Genomic DNA, 25,490 nt, shown 5'->3' with positions numbered 1-25,490 from the left:
TAAGCTCCCATTAAATCTGTCATTGCTTAGATCAAGCTTACTATGGTTCCTAAACTTTAACAAAGATCTAGGCACTTCGCCTGTAAAACTTTTATCTAAAAATGTAGGGCATGGTACTGATCTGAGACATAGGCCGGGCGTTGGCATCACTTGAGATGATTCCAACGTCTGAGTCTTCGTTATAGAGATGTTGAGAGAGCGGGGGATCCAGTTATGCGTGAGCAAAGGTTCCGAAGTAACACGGCTAGGGAGTTGACTGAAGTCACGCAAGAACATGCTATGAGGCAATTCATCGCCAGATGTTACCGGGTCGGGAAGTGGAAATGGGGTCAGAGGGTGGAAGGCATTGGTCACATGCGCATAGAGGGATGTGTGCAGGCTTGGTATGGAAGCATGGAGTGCAGTCAGAGGTCGATTATGAGATGAAGAACTGGAATCAGCTCGTGAGAGATTGGGCTCGACACCTGAAGCTAGATCGCCCGAACATAGTGGAGTGTTGTGGGGTCCCAAATCATGCTAGAGGGTTGGAAGATGTCTAGCAACTGGAACTGTCGGTGGAGGACTTGTAGGAGGATCGAGTTGAATGCCGGGTGTTGGAATGTCTTCATGCGGGGTTTGGGAGTTCTTGCATACGGAAGACTTGTTCGACGGAGTCGAAATCGACGACGGAAGGATTATTTGCAAGCGAAAGTAGGGTCGGTTGTGCCTGTGTGTTGGTGGAGCATAGGAGCGACGGGAATAGTATGGTTGTTGGCCTTCTCATGATTCTCTTCACCGATTGCATGAAATTAACACATAAAACATCTATTCAATCAATTGATGCTTCCACTTGAGCCAATCGAAGGGCTTCGCGGCATCGATCTCGGTTGACAGCCCTTCTTCCTTGGCGGCTCTCTTCATGAGTATAGTGGCGCTGTGGATCTCTCCATTGGAGTGGAAGTTAGAGTGGAGGATAGTCATCTTCTTCGTCGTCAACCACCCATCTCCTTCGTCGTCGATCATCATCGACCGCCCATCTTATTCGGCGTCGATCTTCGTCGATCGTCCATTTTCTTCAGCTTCAATCGTCATCGATAGCCCACCTTCTGCAATCCATCGTTCTTCGCAAGCTCCGGGCTCTGATACCAACTAATGTAATGGACCGTCGGAAGAATCTACCTGCAAGAAGGATTTGATCTCAATCAAGGGAACAAGAGGAACACAAGCTTCAAAGCTTCATAGAAGAGATAATATTCATCATCCCCTCATTCCTCTTTTACAATCTATATATAATAAGCAAGCAAGAACCTAGAGACACCTAGAAGATTCTAGAAAATGGGCAACAACTTATAACAAATTAGATAAGATATTCCTAAGGTAGACTTTAATTATGATGTTCCACATCACTCTATCTTTAGCCCTCATCTTTCATCTCATTTGCCATCGCATATTGGCAAGGGTGATGTCTTTAGCATCGAGAGGATTTTCCTCAACTTCTTCTAGCTCATCTTCCACTTGGGAATGGCCACCTCTGCCAGTAGTGGACCTAACTTCATCGTGATGTCGGTGAGCTTGCCTAGGTGGCGGTTACCAATGGTTGTTTCCTTCACCGTCATTATAATAGGCCTCCTCATTGTCGATGTCTACATGCCTTGCCATATAAATAACTTCAATGGTTAGTGTGTCATTTATTTCTTTCATTTCTTCTTCCATATATTATTCTTCTTTTATATTTTCTTCACCTTTTATATCTTCTTTCCTTTCTATATCTTCTTCCCCTTTTTCCTTGAGTACACAAATCTCTGAGTGGCGGTGCCACTAGATCTCTAGTTCTTGATCTGCAAGAAGACTCCTTTAACCTGTGGGCTGCGGCCAAAGTTATCCACTTCCTTAGTTTGAGTCGGCGAACATCAGGATCCCCTAGAGGATTCCCTGAGGTGTTGACCGTGTGGTGCCGTCATTATGGGCCTTCATTGGAACCCATTTTTAATTATTTTAGTAGGCAAGGGTGGATCTCCGGGAAGCCGCATCAGAAGGCATGCCCAAGTTGATTATACTTTCCATTCTTTCTTATCGATCTTCTTTATGAGGCTTGGGCCTCCATACTTTCTTTCCTTTTCATAGGGACCATTCGACGGTGGATTTCTAATATGAAGTTCGGGTGTCACACCCCAATTTTCACAGGTGGGCCATATTTTTTTTCATTTCTCTCTGTTGTAATAGATAAATGTTCTCTTGGCAGAGTTCTTCTAGCTTCAATTATCAAGGGCCATTAATACTTCTTTTTTTTTCAAGACTCTCTCCCTTACAGTCTTCAGCACCTGGTATACCCGGGCTGAAAGAGTTTCATGCTCTTTACTTTTTAGAGGGACTAAAGCTTATGGGCATTGATCCCAGAAGGACTTCTTTAGCTCCCTAGTAGAGATATTTCTTTAAACCCATTTCAGGTCCACGAACCCATTCTAGGCAGGATTTGTAGCTTCTAGCTCTTAATCCATTAAGTTGGACGGATGGACGGGGAGTTATTGCTAAGAATGAAGCTCAGCATTCCTCTTTCTCCTTTGCCTCTTGATAAGCCTTCCTCTAGATGAGGAAGCTTCTTTGACATTCTTCACGGATGTAGATAACCCGGTTGGCAGAGTTGTGGTGTTTGCAGTCACCACAAAAGTCTTTTCATCAGTCACAACTCTTTTAGAGGTTGAGACCTCAGCTTATGATATCCTTTCAAACACAAAAATCATCCTACGAGAATTTTTAATAGTAGAAGTAGCTGTGACACTGGCAGATGTGTCTGGCATGTAGCAACTTCAGTATTGGGTCCTTATGCTGGCAGATGCGCATAATGGGTAGGAGCTCCGGCAGGATGGAGTCTCCTTGCAGGCCTTTTAGTATTTACGCCATTCACAGGAATGACGATAGTCCTTGCATTGTCTGAAGGGAAGTAGATAGTACCAAACTAGATGGTTGCTCCAGAGCTTTTAGTGTTGATCATAATATTTGTTAGTTTAATGCAGGATCCACATCCCAGTTGGAAGATAATTTATGCATTCTATAGATCCATCTATATAAATGAAAGGTAAGGGTTAGTAATCAGTATTTGATACATCACCCCACACTTTTAAATTGTATAGACTTGCACAAAATAAAAAAATAATAATCATAATCAACTAATTAAGATAAATTAAAAACTTTGTGAAATACGTTATCTTAATAAATTAGTTTGTATAATCATTTTTTAAAGTATTCCAAATTTTAATTCTTTAAATAATCATTTTGGAAAAGTTTTGAATTTTAAGCCAATATTTGTTTTGATAGTACTATAGCATTGAGATGGATAGTCAAAGATGAAAAGAGAAACCAATCCCCAGCAAAGTCGCCAGAAATCTGTGGGCTCCAAAAATTTGGCCCAGGCCTCCCTGGCTGCTTTTTTTTTTGGGAGTTTTACAAAATTAAGGTTCCTGGGTAAATCTCTTGAAGGCAGAAGGGTTTGTAGATAAGACACTACCTAGATATTTTTCCCTCATTTTACGAGGACTTTATGATCTGAGTTCTGATTTCCTATAGACACAAGCCCTTATAGTTAATTACCCTTCTCAATCATGAGAGAGAACTTTTGATTAAGGGTCTTCATCAATAATATACATATAGATATGTAGTATATGGCATATAGTAGTAGCATGGGTTTGAGAATAGTTGAAGAATTGATATTTAAAATTTGGAATTGCACCATCTTGCACTTTAAACTGATGTGGGGGAATGAATGATTGACACGATCAAGATCCCATAGTTCTATCATTCAAGGTCATCATGGTCCCTAGTCTACTTAGTCAGAGGAGGAAGTTGACCCAAACTGGCAGAAGGATCCTTGTCGGCAGCCATGAGTTGCTTCATCCAAGGGGACCTTGTAGACCTTGAGTGAATGTTTTTCTAAGGGGACATATTTGAATCCACCTTAGCTAACAGAGAGCTTTGTGCCCTATTAATTATATTATATTGATTCATATCTCAATAATTTGATGCCACTAAAGATCGTATTGGCTTTATTATAATCGTAATTTAGTGGAGCCATTTGGAGGCAAAATCACTCGGTTCAGTGGGCCCTGGGTCATAACCTTTTATCTTATGGTGCCATTTGACAACAAAATCACTGGTCAGAGGATACATATCATGTCCTTACTAGCATGAGATTATTTGAGAATGAATCCTAGAGATATTTTTGACTAAGCATTAGCTCTATGTGAGCTGAAGTAAATTTTAATTTGTCTACCCCAGCAAATTATTGTGGATGGTGGATGGATTTTGCTTTAAACATTAATGGGTAATTTCAATTTTAAACATTTTGGAATTGGATGATCTCGATATTTTTGAATTTAAATTATGTACTTGGGTGGAATTTGAAATTTTTTTTTGAACCCCTCCCATTGATTTTTCTATTCAACATGATCATCCTCGGGGTGTTTGGAGGATATTTTCATTTGTGTATTGAACCATATACTTTGTCCAGGTGACGGTAGAGTATCGGACTCATTTTTGTCTTTGTGGTTTTTTAAATAAATTTTCTTTATTATAGGCCTTGAAGGCCTTATATGAATGTATAAAATATATATTCTAGTTAACACCCTGGCCATATATCTATTTAATAGTTCGAGTGGTGTTGACTCCTATATATCCACATAGAAGGATCGGGTTTGAACTACGTTCATTTATTGGTCGTCGTAATATCTCTAAAAGTCACGTGTGTAACCATAACATGCTCGTTGGGGCTCATGCGGGTTGTGTGATTTTACTTTCCCCCTTTTGTGTACCTATATGCATATATATTATGGTGTATATATTGGGGGGGGCATTTTTGGAATATTTTCCTTCTATCTGCTTGCATGGATGTTGCAGATTCGGTGGCGTGTTGTTGCTTATTTTATAAGCTCATATTTGATGATGATCTTTTTCATTTTCTTGGGGATGGTACTTTATATTTATAGCGGGTCTTCTATAACAACTCATAGGAGCTCCTATTTAATGTATTCACCATGTATGTTGCTTGTGGATAATAGATTGGGTGTATAATGGGCCTTTGAACATTTGTATTTGCTATGCATCCCTTGTTTTTACTGGTAGGGGACTGGTCTTTTTATCTGTGACTGAGTAGTATTAATTGCATGAGAGCTGTATTCTTTTTGAATTATTCAAAGATGTCATGTCCTTCAGTTCAACGCATGTTGAATCTCCCCTTCTTGTAGGAGATAAGTTCATCTTCTCTCATTGTTCGTTGGCATTTGCATTTTGATGGGCAATAGGGTATCTAATGTTTACTGAAAGCTTCATATTTTTTATTATGAGCATACTGATTGGAGTGTCATTGCCTTTTTCACACATCTATGCCTTCTACCCATAAACATGATGATGCATTTGTAGAGAATCCCTCCTTTGTAGTGTCTACAAATCATTTTTAACTTGGTGGATTGAAGAATTCAAGCTAATTTAATGTTCATTGTCAACTATTCATATGCATTGGGAGTTTATTTTCCACTTTCTCATTTGCGTAATGACACTGCCTATGAAGATGTTATTACATTCCTCATGTTTGTTTATTTCATAAGTCTCTCACTGCTTTTATAAGTAGCTTATAGCTGGCATGGTTAATTTGCTCTCCATCATGTGTTCACAATCAAAATGCATATGCTTTTCAATCTTCGTTATTTGCAAGATCCCATTTGCTTTTTTAGGTGATGATATTAACTATAAAGATCTAATCATATCCATTATGTATCTTTATAGTCATTGCAACTATCTCCAGTCAATCTATTGGACGAATTTCATTATCATTTCTGAATGACTTGTACTTGCAAGAGTTTGGCATGTTGACTTGGAAGCTCATGTTTGAAGACTTGTTCATTACAAGTTTCTTGTAGTTTCATAATATTGCTTGTAAGCACATTGCCCCGTCTATTATAATTCTTGATGATTGTTGCTTGGGAATGTGTCATGTCTAATATCACAAGTCAATTATCATGACCACAAAAAGTCTCTATATCATGGCTTTGAAGTCAAGCCATGTCTTTCAAGTTCTTCTTATCACTTGCAAACAAATGATACTTATAAGTTCTTTATTTTTAAAAGCAATTTGCAATTTATATGTACTTAATATTAAACCCCTTAATATTTCCATTCTAATCGAGGTGATCATCACAAGTCAATTGTTGTTATTCAAAAAGGAAATTCCATATCAAAGCTTGTAATTCATATTCATTGCTTACTTGTTCATTTCCTTTTGATTTTATCATTCTTATAATTCATGAACTTCATCTTCAAATGTTAGGATTTTGGCTCAAGTTTTTATTAATCTTTTCATGTTCTCTTCAAGTTCCCTGTTCTCTGACTCAAGTTTTTTCTTGAGTTCAAATGTTCAAGTCATGTCCAAGACGAGCACAAGTTCATGTCCAAAATTTGTCCAAGTTATGTCCTCTGTCAACTGGAAAATACGACAGTCTCCTGACATCTCCCCAGTTTAGAAAAAACTACAAGAAATTGGGTCTCCCGCCATGCTATAAAAAAAGTATGTACGATAGGTGTCGGTGACACCGCGGCCAAAAAGTCTTCAATCCCACCACACTAGAGAAGGCGTGTAGAGGTCCTCGGGCACCTAATTCAAACAAATATAGTTTTTATACTTGTCTCTGCCACGTTAGAGAAAAGCTTGTGCAAGGTCTACCCGTCTCGCCATAGGCGTCGCACCGAGTTCCCTTCCCACCACGCTAGAGAAGCATGTATGGTTGTTTTCCGGTGCGCTACTAACATCGAGAACGAGATTTTGAGTTTATGAATTTTATACCTTTGCGAAGAAGCAACAATGAATCTCCTTTTTTTCTCTCATTTTTCTCTCTTTTATTTTGAAACAATTCACATCTCTCTCTCTCTCTCTCTTAATCTTCTTTCTTTTTTTTTTTTTTTGCATTTTTTTCTCTTCTGTTTTTTTTCATGTTTCTCTTCTTCTTTTTCCTTCTTTTTTTTTTTTTACACCTCACATCTTTTATTTTTTTGTGTACATATACATACATACAATACAATATGACATGCACAATTATCAACCACCAACTACGGGAGTATTAACAAACCTACTAATATTAGTTAATAACACTACATGCAAATAAAGAAAGAACAATGAAATAAGAGCTTGCTGCTTGATTATTTGTGAGATGCGCTGAAATGAGTTGTATGGGCTGACTCTCTTTTTTCTTTTTTTCTTTCTTTTTTCTCTCTTTTTTTTTTTGGATAAATTTGGCTTGGAGTGGGCTGGACTGGGTTACTGTAGTAAAAAGAAAGAGATTTGGGCTTCAGTATGAGTGAGATGGGCTGGTTTAGTGGAAAAGAAAATGGGATTTTGAAGTATGCTGTGGATTGAGAATGGGATGTAACTATTGTTTCTATAAAGAAGCAGAGATCCTGCGTAAGCTCCTACACAAATGCAAAGAAGGAGAAACTACTTTAGGCGTGAGGTGAAGGCATATTTCTGTAGTTCATCTCAGTTCATCGGATATGGCATCTAAGTGAAGTGTGATCAAGAGTTTTCACGGGAGCTATGAAGAGTGAGGTTTGAGCTGAATAGCAAGTAGGAGATTTGAAGACTTGAAGAAGTTGCGGAGTTTAGACATGGTTAGAGCCGAATTTCTAGGTGGAAGAAGTTGTGTGTAGTGTTCAGAGGATTGAATCAGCTATAACAGGTGATGAGGAAGAAAGCTTTGGACGTCTAATTGAGTGTGGACGGGTGGGGTTTCATGTAGACAGAGAGAGGCGGAGGATGTGGGAAGGCAGAGAAAGGTTTTTTTTTTTTTGACGGGGGAGCAGAGAAGAGGCAAATGTAATGGGTTTCTTTGCTTGAAGTGCTGGAGTAGCTGAGATCTATATTTTTTTAAGTTCAAAAGTCTCCGTAGTACAAAGATAGCTCTGTTTGATTTCACTCTAATGGAAAATCTGCGCTACTCGAGGCCAACTGCTGCAGGAGGACAGAACGACCAAAGAGGTATTAGATTTTTCAAGCATTCAATGAATTTGATGTTCTTTCTCTATTTAGGAATCTGGTTTTGTTTAAAATTTATCAAGTCAATGCCTATATTAGTGGTAGATCATCAACGCATTAACTACAAACAACAGGAATTCATTAATTAGTCAAAAATCAACTCGGTATATATATGATTTTCTCAATTTATGTGCATTTCACCTCGAAATTCATGCATATGTCCTCACTTTGCATGTTGTTTTCATCGAATATAAAAACTAGAAAAATTGATAGTGCACTTAGGGTATGGCCGATGTTCCGATCACAACAGTGCAATACATTTCGTGATCAGACTTTGTTTGGGCTAGGCCTAATTTATTCAAAATGCGTGCTATCACTTTGGGACCGCCTCAATTTGCATGCACAACCTCAATTGAATAATATGGTAGTGCATTTAGAGTATTGACGATGTTCCGGACACAACGATGAAGTTTGTTCATAAATTGAACGTCATTTGGGTAGCGTCGAGTGACATTTTCCTCGAAATGCATGAGTTGCCTTGAGATGGGTGTTGAACTACTCGTATGTTTTAATTATAACAAATTGGCTATATTCATTAGGTTTTTAGGATGTTCTGAATGTAGTGCCAAAGTTTGTTTGTGGGCGGACTTCGTTTGGGTACGTAGTGCCGAGGCCTATTCTCCTCGATATGCATGTTTTGTCTCAAAGTTTGTGTCATCAATCCGGATGATCCAAATTGAACATAAAAATTGTAGTTCTTAAGTATTTACATTATGCTGGTTGTAATGGCAAAATCCATTTCACCGACGGATATTATTTGGGTAGCCGCAAGGCTAATTCTCTTAGTGATGTTTGGGAGCCATTGGTGACTTGTGTTGATCACCAAGTGGAGAAGGTGTGTGAACTGAGGATGCAAAGAAGAAGAGCTTATTAGTTCCTTGGTCATGGTGGGTCGAGTTGAGATCTCCCTAGGTAGGCGCTTTCCTATACCTGGACTTGGATGTTTGGGGGATAAAGATACTTACCCTCGAACAAGAGTGAGTCATTGTGATGGTGCGAGGAGAGTTACTTGGTTAATAGAATCCTCCATTGCCTCCGACTATCTGTTAGGAACTTGTGAAAAGCATATATGAGAATATAATTTGGTTAATTTCACTTCTCTATTTCATGACTTCATGTATATAATGGAGAGTATGATTTTATTTATGTACGTGCATTTTATTTTAAATTATTTGATTCAATTTTTTTATGATTGTGACATGCATCAACTACTTGCTTTGCCTTTTTAATTTTTTTTCTATTATATCACTATTAATTAAGTTAAAGGTTTTATTTTAAATTATCTGATGTTATTGTTACACCTTTCTTTACTCAAAGGATATTGGGTTAGCCGTTGAAGATCAAACTCCGAGCATTATTTATTCATGAAGGTAGAGTGTTTTTTATGCCTACCCTACCAAGATTGGTTACCACGACCAAGCACTAATCTTTTTTTTATTATTATTATAGGCAAAAATTGTGCCTTCATATCAATACATATGGTGATTAATTAGTATCATACATATTTTAATTACCATGCGATTAAAGTTGAATTGATTGAGTAGTTCAAAGGAGAAAACCCATTCTAGTGTACTATTTTATATCTCTAGATAAAGTAAAAAATTCTTCTATTATTTTCTTTTAAAATTTCAAAATAAATATATGCCATAATAAAACTCCATTCTCCTACCATTTCATCTAATCCAGCTCTCGAGCTCTCATCAATTCAAAGAAGGAAATAATATGTTCTTCACCAGCTTCTTGTGTGCAGTAACTCTTTTCCTTGTTTGGTTGATTCAATGGAATCATAAATGGAGAAATCCGAAATGTAATAATGGAGAACTCCCTCCTGGTTCCATGGGCTTGCCTCTTATTGGAGAGACCATAGAGTTTATGGCCCCAATTTCTTCTATTGATATGCATCCTTTCACAAGGATAAAATGAACAAAGGTAGACAAACAACACTTTATAGTTATATTTTTTAGTTTTTATGTTTTTTTAATTGATAAATTAATGGACATTTATTTTAGAGAATGAAATATTTTTGAGGAATTTGATTAGTTTAAAACTTTCGAATCCTTTTAAATTTGTGTTGAATCAAAAATTAATATTCCAGATATCAAAAAAATATATCGGATGGATTCAAAATAATTAATTTATTTTAAAATTGTATACAATTACTCATTTGTAGTATTAATCACAAAACAAATAGAATGATTTTCCATTTAAATAGTTAACTATTTGTGATTTATGGCATAAATTTATCTTTTCTTTATCAACCACAATTTTAATTCAGTACTTTGTTAGAAAGAACTTAAAATTGCTTCCCTTCTTCTTTGAAATATTTATGCATAGCAGATAGGGTCTGGTCTTAAGAGCTTATTTAGACTGCAAGTTGTTGTTTCTACTGACCCAGAGCTCAACTATTTTGTACTTCAACAAGAGGGGAAATATTTAAAGAGTTTCATACCCAAAAACTTTCATTGAGTTATTCGGACTTAGAAGATATTAATGACAGAAAGATGCTAAGTCAGGTACCTGAGAGCATAATCATTAAGGTTTTAGGTCCTGAGAAACTCAAGGAGAAGAACTCCTGATGTATATGGACAAAGAAATTCGTAAGCGTCTCTGTTGTGGTCTGCTAATGAATCCATCATTGACCTCAAGGATTCAATCTCAACTGTAAGTTGATGAAAAATAATTTAGCTATGTTTCGACGCTTTATGTTCTTCATTTTTCTTAACTCAATGGTCAATGTATTTGTAGCTTTTCTTCGATGTCATAGCCAAGACTTTGATAAGCTATGATCCTTCAACAACAACAATAGACTTAATGAGATATCTTAAAGTTTTTATAAGCTCAGTGTTCTCCTTTCCATTTAACATTCCTGGAACTGCTTATCATAGGAGTTTGCAGGCAAGCTAGTTACTAACTTTTTTATCTGACAATTATATGTTTTAGTATATTATCCTTGATGTTAGTTTATATTAATGTACACAGGGGCGGAAGATTGTGATGAATTTACTGAAAACTTTACTTTCAGAGAGGATGAAATCACCAAGAAAAGAAAGCAAGGATTTTCTCGATCTTTTAGTTGACGAACTCGGGAAAGAAAACTCCATGTTAACAGAGAAATCAGCTTTAAATTTAATATTTGTTCTTCTAATTGCAAGCTTTGTGTCAAGTTCTCGAACAATTTCTCTTGCTACTAAGTTTCTCAGTGAGGATCCAAAAATTTTGAAGGATCTAACCGTTAGTTTTCCTACTCATGAGCTGAATATTTACATATTAGTCCACGTACTGTTTAGTTTATTTTAGCTATTAATACGTTATATATATATATAAATATATATATGATAATAATACGTTATATATATATATATATATATATATGATAAATGATTAAATCATAGGATGAGCATGAAGAAGTTCTTAGAAATCGGGATGAACCAGACTCCCAAATCACATGGGAAGAATACAAATCAATGAGCTTCACGCAACAGGTGGGCTAATTAACTTTTCCTGATTCTATTTAATGGACGATAGTTATTCTATAAATTTATATGAATATTTTGTCTCTCTTATTGATTTTAATCATTCTTACAGGTTATCAAAGAGGCAGGAAGGCTAGCAAATATCGTACCCGCAAGTTTTCGTAAAACTATCAAGGATTTTGCAATAAATGGTAAAAATTCAATATCAAAATATATAAATAAATAATTTTTTTGTTGGTCGTATACCATATTTGTTACCTGACTACTATGTTCTTTGTTTTGTTGTGAATAATCCTATGATCGCAGGATATGTAATACCAAAAGATTGGCTTGTCATGATTTATCCACCTGCAACACACTTAAATCCTCAGATACATGAGGATCCACTAACCTTCAATCCTAGTAGATGGGAGGTGATAAATGAGACTTGTAATTTTTCATTGAATAAGACCCGAATGGGAGAGATTATTATGTGCGGAGTCCGGACCTAGAGAACCCTTCGGTAGTGTGACTGTGAATAGTAAAAGCACAAATATTGTTCACAGTCACAAAACCAAACAGTTTTTTGGGCCCGGACTCCACACGTAATAATCTCATAAGACTCCATTTGGATGTTTAAATTATTTAACTTTGATCTAACTGAATGATTAATTGGTTTAAACTTTAGGGAAAACCTGAATCAAATCGTGGTGAGAAGAACTACTTAGTTTTTGGTGGAGGGATTAGGTACTGTATTGGTGCTGAATTTAGCAAATTGGAGATGGCTATTTTTCTCCATTACTTTGTTACTAAGTGCAGGTGATTACTTTGATAAAGCAATAGCATTATTATTATTAGCTCCATCATATTTTTAATTAACTACTTTGTTGTTTTAATATGCTTAGGTGGAAGGATGTTAAAGGTGGAAATATAGTACGATCTCCGGGTTTAGAGTTTCCTGATGGCTATCACATCCAAGTTATGCCTAAGAATGTTGGAGTATTATAGATTTACAGTGCACGGCTTTTAATAAGAATAATGTTTTTATTTGAAGAAATATTTCTATATCTTTTCGATTTTGTATGAAACAATAAATAATTGATGTTTGCTATAAGAGTTTATGTTGAGTACATTATTGTTCGTGAGATAAATTTGGTGATTCTTTTCTCTCTCACTCTCTCTCTCTCTCTCTCTCCTCTCTCTCTCTCTCTCTCTCTCTCTCTCTCTCTCTCTCTCTATATATATATATATATATATATGACTCTTTTGATAAGATTATTCTTTGTTACATCTTATTTTCTTGATTTGTTTTAATTTATTTTATTTCTGGGCTCATTGCATTTCATTACATCTCAACTAGTTTTATAATTTATTTTCTAAGAGTTTAAGTCTTCGTAGCTACTTATAATAATCTTTAGTTGTGATCAAACCCTCTTTGATATATTTTGGTAAAAAAAAAAATTTAATTATGAAGATTATGCCACAACCAAGAGGTTTGACGGTGTTGAATTGGGTAATTTTTAAATACATATTTAATTTCAAAATATAAATATTGCTTCTTTTCTCCAAAGTTAGATAAATCGCCACCAAAATAGCCATGGTCGGGTATGAAACTCAAGGCATGTTTGAGTTCAAAATTTACAAAAATAATTAAATTCAAGACATTCAAATTAATACTACTTTTTAGCAAACTTAAGCAAACTGAATGTCTGGACACAACAAACTCAATGATACAAAAACTCGTCCAATCCAAACCCAAATGTGCTCAAATCAAGGGCTTGAAACTTAATTAGAAACTTCAAAACATTAATTAAATGATCAAATGATATCCAAATTTTATATGCTTATAGTTAAATCTACTGGCTCGATGAGACAAATCTAATAAGTCTAAGATCACCTAAATATAATATCATTAAGGCACTTAAATATTGAACAAACTCTTTATGATTAAGAGGATCAATATGGGTCATCCGATGGAGAAATTATTACATGCAGAGTCCAAATGACATCCAGACTTTAATAAGAACAGGCCACATCACACGTACACTATGTATAATTTGTACACATACTGTGTGTAAATTTTACATAGGTTGTGTACAGGCTGACCTGGCCTATTCTAATTTGAGTCCATACTCAAACTATGTGTGGACTCCGCACGTCATAATTTCTCCATCTGATGAAGTGTTCTAAAATTTGACTATATTTATGAACATATCACTCCCCAAAATCTAAATATAGACCCCACTCTCTACATAAGTGAGGAGCATAGAGGAGGATCTTGGAAATGGACCTTGAACTCTCTCTTAAGATTTAAGAGTGCTTTGAGGCTCTAAGGATCCTGGATTAGTTATCTATTAAGAAAAAATTATAATGCACTTTTATTGTGATAAATTCTATTAAAGATGTGTATTTTTTGTTGATGTTGTAAATGAATGTCTCAGGAAAAGGAGCAAAAAATATAAATTTAAGAACTAGAACTGCGGTGCCAAAACTATTAGCGTCGTAGTGTTTTCAATACCCAAATGCCTAAATAGGACATTGCAGCATAGGGGTCTGAAGAAAATCATATTTAATTCAGTGCCTCAATGGAACAAAGGTCAATGCCATAGCTCCACAAGTGAACAATGTTGCGCCACAACCTAAAAAAAATTATAAATAATTCAACGTTGAAGCGCTGACCTCTATAATGCGGCAACTCCTGATAATATAATGATGCGCCATTGTGCCCATCTTTAGCACCATCATGATGGAATAGTTATATAAGCATCATACTAACTCAGTCAACAGTCATGCTAGATAAGCCCAACACCATAGTAGAGAACATTAAGTAGCGTCAAGGCGCTAGTTCATATTGTAAAGCCGCGATGCACCTAGTCAAGCACTACAGTGGCTAAGTTTGTTTATGCTAAGTATAAATGTTTTTTTTTTTTTTTTTTTTTTTTTTTTTTTTTTTTTTTTTTTTTTTTTTTTTGAAGAAAAACTAGATGATGGTGAGTAAAATTTAGTGGAGTGGCTGATCGTTCTTGTATAAAGAAAGACCATACTTAGGAATGGAAAGGAGTGTGAAGAGCAAAGGTGTAAAGGAGAATCACTCAGTCAAAGAGTCCATTTGTTTGATATTCTTCATCCCGAGTGTTGTTTTCTTCATATTTTCTATTTGTACTTTTTATTGAGTAAGTAATTAAATATATTTTGTTAATTTTGTTTTATTGGCCGGCTAAACTTCTAGTTTTGTACTGATGATATGCAAATCTATATATATTCTAATGTAGACTCTTATATATAAACATGAATTATTATTTTTAATATCTCTCATACTTAATTTAATTTGTCTAATGACTATATATGAATTTAAAGTATAATGTGATAGATTACCTTTTCGAAGAAATATTACAATAATTAGGAGAGTTAAAATGAAATACTTTCATGCCTAGACATTAGATGGTTAGGATTCTAGGATCTTTCGAGATATTATAACTATGGAGAGTTCATAAACCTTTATTTACACCTTTAAAGCCTTGATAGAGATCTAAAGGTTCATAAGCTCTAATCCACAACTAATATAGATGAGTCACTTAGGAGAGCATAGATTCATTCATCGTCATTAGTCCAAAATATCTTTATTTTTTGTTATTTTTACTATTTTCTATATTTCGCAGTAAATCTAGTAAATACCTCTTTGTTCTTTGTGTAAGATAAATTTAGTAGCTTGAGTATGAAGTATTTTAGTTAATTATGCTTCACTTATTTTCTCATGCGATCAACACTCTTCTCATAACACTTTATTACTTGATAGGCACATGCACTTGAGTTAGTCAGAAGCATTTAACATATGATTCTATTCAACAACAACAACAACATATGAATCTATTATTGTATGAAATTTATGAGTATATAGTTTATCCACAAGTAAAGTATAAACTCCAATATCGTCAAACCCCATCAAGTTTTTAGCACCATTGCCAAGAAATTTGTGTGTGCTTTTGCAATCATTTCTATACTATTAAAAAACTACAAATTCAATCCTACTTGATTTGTATATTTTTTTGCAATCAATGTTCTTTTATAATGCTATGAATCTGTGACTGTTTGTTTTTAGTAAATTTAATTTTTAGTTTGTTTATTACATTTCAGTTCATGTTTGCTGTTGTTGTATGCATAAAAGTGCCAATATGGGACCCTTATTGTTTTACTTAGAAATAGAAAGGAGCCCTACAAAAATTCAAAAAACTAAAAAGACTTTAGTTGTAGGATGGTTGAACCAAATCCAAATCCGGACCATCCTACACCTTTTAGGAGTATGTTAATTCGTTAGTTGATGGAATTCATCAAAGTATAAATCGACCTATTATCTAAGTTAATAATTTTGAAATGAAACTCGTCATTATCCATATGGCTCAAAACTTTCAATTTGTGGTACTCTTGTTGAGGATCCAACTTATATTTGTGTGACATTCAAGTATAATGGAGTTAATGATAATGATATTAGACTTAGTTTGTGTCCATTTTCTCTATGGGACAAAGCTAAAATATGGTTGAATTCCTTACCCCAATCTACATAATCACTTGGATTGAGTTAGCACATAAGTTCCTAGCAAATTATTTCTCACCTTCCAAAATTGCTAAGCTTATGAATGATATTACTTAATTTTTTCAATTTAATGGAGAGACAATTTATGAGAGCATGGAAATGGTTGAATTCCTTACCCCAATCTACATAATCACTTGGATTGAGTTAGCACATAAGTTCCTAGCAAATTATTTCTCACCTTCCAAAATTGCTAAGCTTATGAATGATATTACTTAATTTTTTCAATTTAATGGAGAGACAATTTATGAGAGCGGGAAAATATTTAAGAAAATGCTTAAAAAGTTCCCACATCATATTTTACTTGATTGGTTGGTGATTGAGACTTTTTACAATGGACTTGTAGGATCACTTTAGTTAATAATTGATGAAGCAGTAGGAGGATCTTTTATGTCAAAATCTTTTGATGAGGTATATGCCTTGATAGATGAGATGACAATAAATAACTTCTGGTGGGCTTCTGATAGGGTGAATCCTAAATGTTGCCAGTGTTTATAAGTTGGATGCTTAATGTATTTTGACAAATCAAGTAGTAGCCAAATATAAGAAGTTAGACAATCTTAGAGTTAGTTCAATTTTAGGATCACTTGTACATTTAGAGGAGAATGAATTATATTATACTAGTGAGTCTAGAGCTCAAGGGGTTGAGAATGTGAATGTAATTAGAAGACCTAAAGATTCTTATTCTAATATATACAATTCTAGCTAGACCAACTATCTTAATTTTTGTTGGAGTAATAATAATGGTAGAAATCAATGAAATGTCAATCAGTCTAACCTTATAGAATCTTAAAATAACCCTCAACAACCTTTAGTGAACCTTAGACATTCTTATCCCACATGCTTTAATCAAAATAATCAATTCAAATAAAGGAAGAAATCTTCAGAGAATTTACTACTTAATATGGAAACTAATTACACAACCAAGCTACTATCATTAGAAATTTGGATAATTAATTAGGATAGTTAGCAATTTTATTTAGTAGTAGGTTCCATGTCACTTTACCTAGTACCACTTAAATTAATCCTAAGAAAAAAAAAAGGAAAATATCAATATTTAAATCATTTGAGGAATAATAGTGATGCTGCACTGCCAAAATGAAAATATATGCAAAGTCTAACTAAAGATTATAAACTTAGCACTTCTTGGAAGGCAACCCAATTTTGTTGGTGTAAAGAATTCCTTATTATATTATTTATGTGAAGTATCATTGTTTATTATTTGATATGTTGTGAATTGTTTTTGTTTATTATTTGTGAAAATATTTTGTGTGGGTTTGTCCTGAGTTTACTAATTATTTTTCTAGACAAAAAAAAAAAATCATGTTATTTTTTGTTGGTAATTTTATGATTTTCTTGAAATTGAACTAGCACCACAGTGTTAGGTTTTAGAGTGCCATAGTATTTGCATGTTAACTACCACGACATCTAAATTCGATGTTGTAGTGTTGAAGTCTTTGAAAATTGGGGAATGTAATATCATAGTGCTATTCAATTAAGCGTTATAGTACAACTTTTATTCTCATAAGAGCTTCTACATTCATTTTTTAGCGTCGTGGTACCAAATAAGAAATTTTTATAGTAATGTGAGTTTGTATTCGCTATCACTGTACATGCATGCCTTTTTCATTATGGTTCATTATTAAGCACCTTAATGCTTCTCCAAGCATTGGAGTGTTAAGTTATACCATAATTAGTTAGTTGGAGCATCACAGAGGTCAGTTCTAATGCTGCTAAACTTGTATGTGTCAAATGTTGTGGTAGTTCTTTAGTAAAAAAGCCGACACTTCGATTTTCCAATCTAGCACTAGAGCACTACCTATCGCTTCACACCACAATGCGAGGCCCAGTTTGACCATGTTTTTCATTTTTTCATTTCTCAGCACCACAACATCTTTCTTAGTAACATTATAGTTCTAGTAGAGTTTTATAAATCAAAATGCCTATTTTTTTCATTTTCTTCATTATGCTTTATGATTTACTCTTTCTCCATTATTTGTGCTTTTATGCTTTACTTATAATAAACTAGTTTCTCAGGGACCATAAAGTGCAAGCTAGCAAGAAGAGAGCTTCCTCTTCTATTGATGAAAGAAGATTTATTTCTATTGAGGTCATAGGAGATATTCTCATTGATTTGTGGGTAAATAATTAATACTTGAAAGAGGATTTTTAAACCTTGGTGGGACTGTCCTATCCATAATTGCTAGTAAGGGTGATAAATAATGTTTGAGGAACCCTCTACGTATGTAGTGAACGTTGTGAGGGAGTTATTTCCGAATACAAAGGAGGCCAAAAATAAAAAATGTTTTATGAGAGATAAGTGGGTAACCCTTGATCCCCTTAGTATAAACAAAACTTATAAAGTTTAGGACTTAAATTTGATGATTATTTTGCATCTAATCTTGCACCTATTGACGCCCAAAAACTTCTTAGAGTTTTGATTACTCCCTGTAGTGGAGATATTTAGGGAGAGAGAGAGAGAGAGAGAGAGAGAGAGAGAGAGAGAGAGAGAGAATGATTAATTTTGTAACTTCCTATTCGACTAAACTTTCTAAGTCTTGGAAGTATTTTAGCTATGCATGCATTTTTCTCAGCAAAAATATTAGTGAGGTGTCCCATGAGCGAGTAATCTTAAACTATGCAATCCAAGTGGGTCATTCCATTAATGTTGGTAACTTAATTCATTCTTCCTTAAAGTAGATCATTAGGGACTCCCCCATTGTAGGACTATATCACCCCACTTTAATTTACTCCCTGTGTATAGTTGTTGGTGTTTTAGGCGACTTAGGTGATAAGTAGCTTTTTTTCTATTTTTGCTCTCATTAAGTTAAAAAATTAAAGATTTAAGGAGGGAGGAGATGATGAGTTGGTGACCTAGTGAGGCAAAATTAACCAGGTAGCTAGCTCAGTTCAAGTAGGCTGAGTGCTTGTACCCCTAAAACATTTGGTGATTAGATTATTGATCTTAGGGCGCAGATGCCCAAAGTTAAACCTTAACATTGCACTATATTTAGTTTGATTCTCTAATCCAAGTTGATGTATATTATACTTGAAATATTTAGTAACACAAAATAAGTAGGTAATGTATTTAAAGTTTTTTTTGTGTTTAAAGTTTAAAAAGAAGTTTTGAAAAGGTTAATCTTCTTTGGGAGAACTTAATTTTTTTAATTTCATTTTTGAAATCAAACACATCATTATGAATCATATATTGCCCGGAGAGGTAAAGATATCATTCCCTAATGGGTTCAACTAGTGAAAATGATAATTTCATCCTAGTTATAATAGTTAAATTCACAGAAGAACTACATATGATCCCTAAGGGTTAAAATGAAGTTCTATATGTATTTAACTATTATAATCTAGATGAAAGATTATTAATTACATATTCAGATTCTTGATAGGAAATCATATATCTTCCCAAGACAAAAAATATCATTTACTAATCAATTGTCTAAATATAACGATAATGATTGTCATTAATTTTTATTTTTTTCCAAAGAAAACTATTAAGTTTTGAAAATCCGTTATAAGAATTAGATGTGGACTCTAAATTTCTTATGAGCGCAAGCCCTCATAGTTAATTATATTATAGGAAGGTTGAATTTTCTATGAATACTCTCAATTAAAATAACGACAAAAATTTTATTTAAATTGTTTTTTAGTAATATCAAAGGAGGTGAGTTTAGAGTTTAAATTGGGATTGGATTAAGTTTGAGCACTTATTTTGTAGATCAAGGGAGGAAAGGTGGAAGTGTTTTGAGATTCTAAAATGCTTCAGAAAATACCCTGGCCTATCCTATATGTTGGGCTTTAAGTTTTGATTGAGAGAAATTTTTAATTTGAGTTGATCGATTTATTAGAAAGTTAGGATTAGATACTCAGAGGTTGGACTCTTAAGATTTTGAGTTTGTTCAGAATCCTAAATCTATTTTGGGCACTGAATATCTCACAAGTCAAGGGATAAAATAAAATGCGGCACACAATGCCAAAAAACTAGAAAAAGCAGGCAATCATAAGTAATCAATCCAAAATATCAAATATAATGAATTAATTAATAAATGCCATAAAAGTTTTCTTGCTTATTACAAACAACTAGATTACAAAAATAAAGATGTATGGCACATTGACAACATTGGATTTTCTAAACCTAGTAGTGACGTAAAGTGGCTTTGAGTGGGATATCTCGGTTCATCTTTATTCTTATTCTCTCTAAGCTCTTTTCTGTCAGACTCCTTGCGATTCTTAAGTAGGCTACTCAAATGGATAAGGGGCCACTTCCTTGAGGGAAGGACCACTCTTTCCTCTTTAGGTAGGAAGAAGTGATCCAAAGTTCTGTATCTCCAATAAGAAAAGGTCTACTCCCTAAGGGTTGTCATTTCTTTGAGTCCTAACTTGGACATATGTATCCCAATTCCAAAATTCCACTTTCACAATTTTACATTGCAAAAAGTATAATTTATATGAAATAAATTCTAGAACTCTCCGTGTAGGGCTATCCTAAGCAGTTAATAAAATAAATACTTCTCAAGTATGTTACTATATATGATAAAATAAAAATAAACACACTACCGCTAGCTTTTATTTAATTCTTGGGGCTTTAGCAGTTAAGCATCTGTGCAAGTATTAATTATAATTAAATATTTTTTATTTAGCCCTTTTAATCGCCCTTGCATGAGCGTGCCACCTGTAGAAAGTTAATGTCGAACATCCAGATACTCCTATCCTAAGGGTATCGGGTCGCCAAACGACATCAATCATCATAAGTGTAGTAAACATAAGAGACGACAAACAACGAATTTCAATTCCACAACATGTAATTAAAATCACTAAAAATATGGCACAATACAACAGTAAAGAAAACATCGATCTACCTAGACTTAGAAAGTTGTTTGTCCTAGTAAACCCATAAGTGAGTGTAAACAGAGTCATGTGGCTGAGTAGTGATCCTGGTTGGTGATAGTTAGGGTTATCTAAAAATTTGAGTTTGTTTGAGCGCATAAGGGAAATTTAATGTTAGAATTAAATATTATATAAGAATTTTATTTAAATATATTTTAGGGGTAATATTATAACTAACCCTTGTTTCTTACCTAGTTTCTCTCGTGGAAGTTTATTTCAACCCTTCCTTGGGGCTAAGCTAATAGCCCGTAGGAGGGGTTGTTAATGTTATTTAATTCGATTGAAATTATGAGTAGTGAATTAATATTTAAATAAGTTGATTAACTTATTTTAGAAACTAGTTGACTATTTGATTAACCAAGCTTAGACAACTCTTTGATTTGAGTGATTATTGGGTTTTTGGGAGAATTATAGATATATTTAACTAAGGGGTCAAAAGTTGATTTTACAAATTAGAGGAAGTTAAGGGATCTCAGATATCTCTCCAACAACCCAACGGAAGGAAGATTTTTGGCTGGTTCATTTTGTTGCTTCAGTAGGGTGGATTTTGTGAAAAGAGAGAGATATCTGAGAAGTCCTTAATTCCCTCTAACTTGTAAAATCAACTTTTGACCCTTATTTACTATGCTAGATATTTCCCAAAACCCAATAACTCACTCAAAATCAAGAAGTTTTTTAAGTTGGGTTAATAAAAAGTCAACTAGTCCTCTAAAAACTAAGTAACGTCAACTCTAATTTAATATTAATTCACATCTCTTAAATTTCAATCAACTAATTAACTTAATCAACCCCAGTCCTACGAGCTAATTAGCTGCCCAAGGAAGGGAAATAAACTTCGGCCTAGTAAGAAACCAAAGTAGTAAAAATAACCCTACAATATATTAAATAAAATTCTTAATAAAATTTAGAATTCGAACTAATTTTCCTAATGCCTCACAAACCAAATTTTTTAGAATAACTCTAACTAATCCCCAACTAAGATCTATCTCCTGCCACATGACTTTTACAACGCACTTTAGATGGTTTTACTAGGACAACCAACTCTAGATCTAGGTTAGATCGATGTTTACATTCTGTTGTGTGCCATAATTTTTGTGATTTTATTAGCATGTTTGTGGATGAATTGACTGTGTTTGTCTGCTTACGTTATTTAACTACACTCTATGGATGATTGATGTTTGGCGACTCGATTACCCTTAGGAGGAGTGAATTCTGATGTTCGCATAACTGTTCTACAGGTGCCACGCTCATTTAGCAAGGGCGATAAAGAATGGGGCTAAAAAAAAATATTTTAATTTATAATACTTGCGAGATCTTCAACTGGCTAAAGCCCAAATATAAAAAGCGCGCGGCTATGTGTGTATTTTTATTTCTACATAATATAACTACTTGAGAATATTTCTAATTTTATTAACTGCTGTAGGATACCCTAACAGGAGAGTCTAGAATTTTATTTTCAATATTAAATATAATTTTTTGCAAATTAAAGTATTGTGAAAGTGAATTTTGAATTGGGATACATATGTCCAAGAGCTAGGACTCCAAAGAAGAAAATGACAACCCTTCAGGGGAGTAGACCTTTTCTATTTGGAGCACAATTTGGATCACTTCTTCCCTACCTAAAGAGGAAAGAGTGGCCTTCCCCTCAAGGAAGTGCCCTCTTATCCATTTGAGTGCCTACTTGAAGAATCCAAGGAGTCTGAAAAAAAGAGCTTGGAGGAGAATAAGATTAAAGAATTGAAGACCGAGAGTATCCCACTCAAAGCCACTTACGTCACTACAGGTTAGAAATCCAACTTGTTGTCAATGGTGCACATCTTTACTTTTTGTAAATTCTTGTTTGTAATAAGCAAGACAACTTTTTCTATGGACATTTATTAATAATTTATTTATATTTGATATTTGAGAAGATGTACTTTATGATTGCCTCGCTTTTTTCTAGTTTTTGGCATTTGTGGCCGTTTTATTTTCCCTTGACTTGTGAGATTCATGAGGGTGTGAAAGTTTTATACCATATATAAAGTTAAAATCTTTGTGAGTCTAATATAAATATGAAAAAGATAAAATTTAGTGAATTAGCTGGGATCGACCCCGGGTCGCATGCATATATTCTGCACTACCTCTCTTGCTTTATACGCTTCCCACCTATAGGTAGTCCGGATAGTCTAACCTATGAGGAAGAGTGCGGACTAGGGAAGTGCCAATCTTCTAAAACATTATTTTCTAAGCCTATTTTTTAACTTTCCACATACTTGATTTGAGGTTGTTAACTAGCATGCATGTATTAGAGAAATTTAAAGAGTCAAAATTTTAATTGCATTAGTCATTTGCATTTTGCACCAGCACAATGTAAAGGGGACAATTAAGGAAATATCTAGATGTCGCCTCACCTCCAAAATCATTAAATGAAACATCCCTTCCATCTTTATAAAATACCAGACTCATCTATTTTAAATTGAATAGGTGGTTTAGCTGGCTCCCAATCCAGGTCTGGGGTAATCCAGATCTGCATCTACAATAGTTAGGTTCGTATGACTTTGTGCAGTGTCTAAATTAGATTTAGGATCCCAGCAGATCTTTGATTATAAGACCCCAAACTTCAGGAATATAATCCCAAATTTCTAATAAAATGCTCAACTCTAATTAAATATCATTTCAATCTAAAACATAAAGCAAATTATATTCTCCCCTTATATTTCAATCTAAAATTACATTTTATTATTCATATTAAATGTATTTTCTAAATGTAAAGTGTTTTGAAAGTGGAATTTTGAATTGGGATACATATTTCCAAGCTAGGACTCCAAAGAAAAATAACAACCCTAGGGAGTAAACCTTTTCTATTTGGAGATACAAATTTGGATCACTTCTTCCCTACCAAAAGAAAGAGGGCCTTCCCCTCAAAGGAAGTGCCCTACCATTTGAGTAGCCTCACTATGAAGAATCCAAGTCTGAAGAAAAGGAGCTTGGAGGAGAAAAGATTAAAGAATTGAAGACCGAGAGTATCCCACTCAAAGCCACTTACGTCACTACTAGGTTTAGAATCCAACTTATTGTCAGTGGTGCCGCGACATCTTTCCTTTCTGTAAATTCTTGTTTGTAATAACAAGGCAACTTGTCTATGAATATTTAATTAATTTCATTATATTTGATGTTTTGAGATGATTGACATTGGAGTGCCTGCTTTTTCTAGTTTTGATTTATTGTCGCTTTATTTTCGTCCTTGACTTGTAGACTCGTGAGGGTGAAGTTTTATACTCATAATTATAAAGTTTAAAATCTTTGTGATCTAAATAACATAGAAAGATAATAATTTAGGGAATTAGTAGGGATCGACCGGGGTCGCATGCATATTTGCACTACTCTCTCCATTGCTTTAGATGCTCCCTGCCTATAGGTAGAGTCCGGATAGTCTAACCTATGAGGAAGATCGGACCTGGGGAAGTCCAATCTTCTAAAATATTATTCTAAGCTATCTATTTAACTTTCACAAGCATACTGATTTGAGATTGTTAATAGCATGCCATCTGTATTAAAAATAATTTTAAAAGAGCAAAATTTTTATTTGTATTATCCTTATCTTGCAGTTTTAAAATACCCAGCATAAGTCATAAGGGGGCAATAGGAAATATCTTAGATGTGGCCTCGAATTCTCCAAAACCATTAAATGAAAAACGTCCCTTCACTCTTTCATAAACATACCTCAGACTCAATCTAATTAAATTGATTAGGTGTTGTGGCTCTCCAATCCAGTCCGGGTAAGTCCAGATCTTGCACTACAAAGTAGTTCGATGACTATGTCAGTGTCCATTAATTTAGACGAGCAGATCTTTGATTATAACCCAACCTCAGGAATAATAATCCAACTTTCTAATAAAATTGCCTCAATCTCTAATAAATACAATTTCAATCAAAACATAAAGCCAAATACTTAGATTACGTTGGGGACACTTCCGATGTTCCAGAATCTCAAAGTGCCCCCAACCCTTGCTCCATTTGATCTAGCTAATCAACTACTGCAACTTCGATCAATCCCTTGAGATTCCAAAATTCACCTCTCTTTGATATCACACTTAAATCTAATAAAATTTTTGCCACTATTACATCAAGAGTTCGAAGCGGGATTTGTCTCCCTAACGAGCATAACTACAAGACGCGCTCATAGCAATTTAGAAGCCACATCACACCTGATTTTAAAATTTGATTTTCAATATTCATAATTGATCTCTTATGGAAAGATAAAAAAGCATCGTTATAAATCACATAAAAGAATTTCATCATTAATAAGTGTTACTCCCTTCGCGAGATACAGTCTTTCTTTGAAAGGCTTGGATGTGTACTCAACCGAACACCTTCTTGAATATTGTAGCTGGTCATTTAATTGAATTTTATTGGCGTCCTTCGGGGCCACACAAAGTTCTCTTATATTCTATCACAATTCAGATGATAATCCATAATTCTAAATTGAATCCCATTGAAATTTATTTTCACCTTTCGA

At 34.3% G+C, this 25,490-nt stretch overlaps 1 protein-coding gene across 1 annotated transcript; it reads left to right on the top strand.

The window, feature by feature from the left end:
- The first annotated feature begins 213 nt into the window (after window positions 1-213).
- LOC110094184 (cytochrome P450 87A3-like) lies at window positions 214-12,526 on the top strand. The gene is made up of 10 exons (XM_028700833.1): window positions 214-383; window positions 8,593-8,650; window positions 8,757-8,888; window positions 10,799-10,948; window positions 11,033-11,284; window positions 11,446-11,535; window positions 11,639-11,717; window positions 11,833-11,939; window positions 12,194-12,324; window positions 12,411-12,526. Exons 1-10 carry the CDS (start codon window positions 214-216, stop codon window positions 12,511-12,513), a joined length of 1,272 nt encoding a protein of 423 aa, XP_028556666.1. The 3' UTR covers window positions 12,514-12,526.
- The last annotated feature ends 12,964 nt before the right edge of the window (window positions 12,527-25,490 follow it).

Source organism: Dendrobium catenatum, unplaced genomic scaffold (genome assembly GCF_001605985.2).
Source record: "Dendrobium catenatum unplaced genomic scaffold, ASM160598v2 fragScaff_scaffold_1598, whole genome shotgun sequence".
Taxonomy (NCBI): domain Eukaryota; kingdom Viridiplantae; phylum Streptophyta; class Magnoliopsida; order Asparagales; family Orchidaceae; genus Dendrobium; species Dendrobium catenatum.
This window is presented reverse-complemented; position numbering and strand designations above follow the sequence as displayed.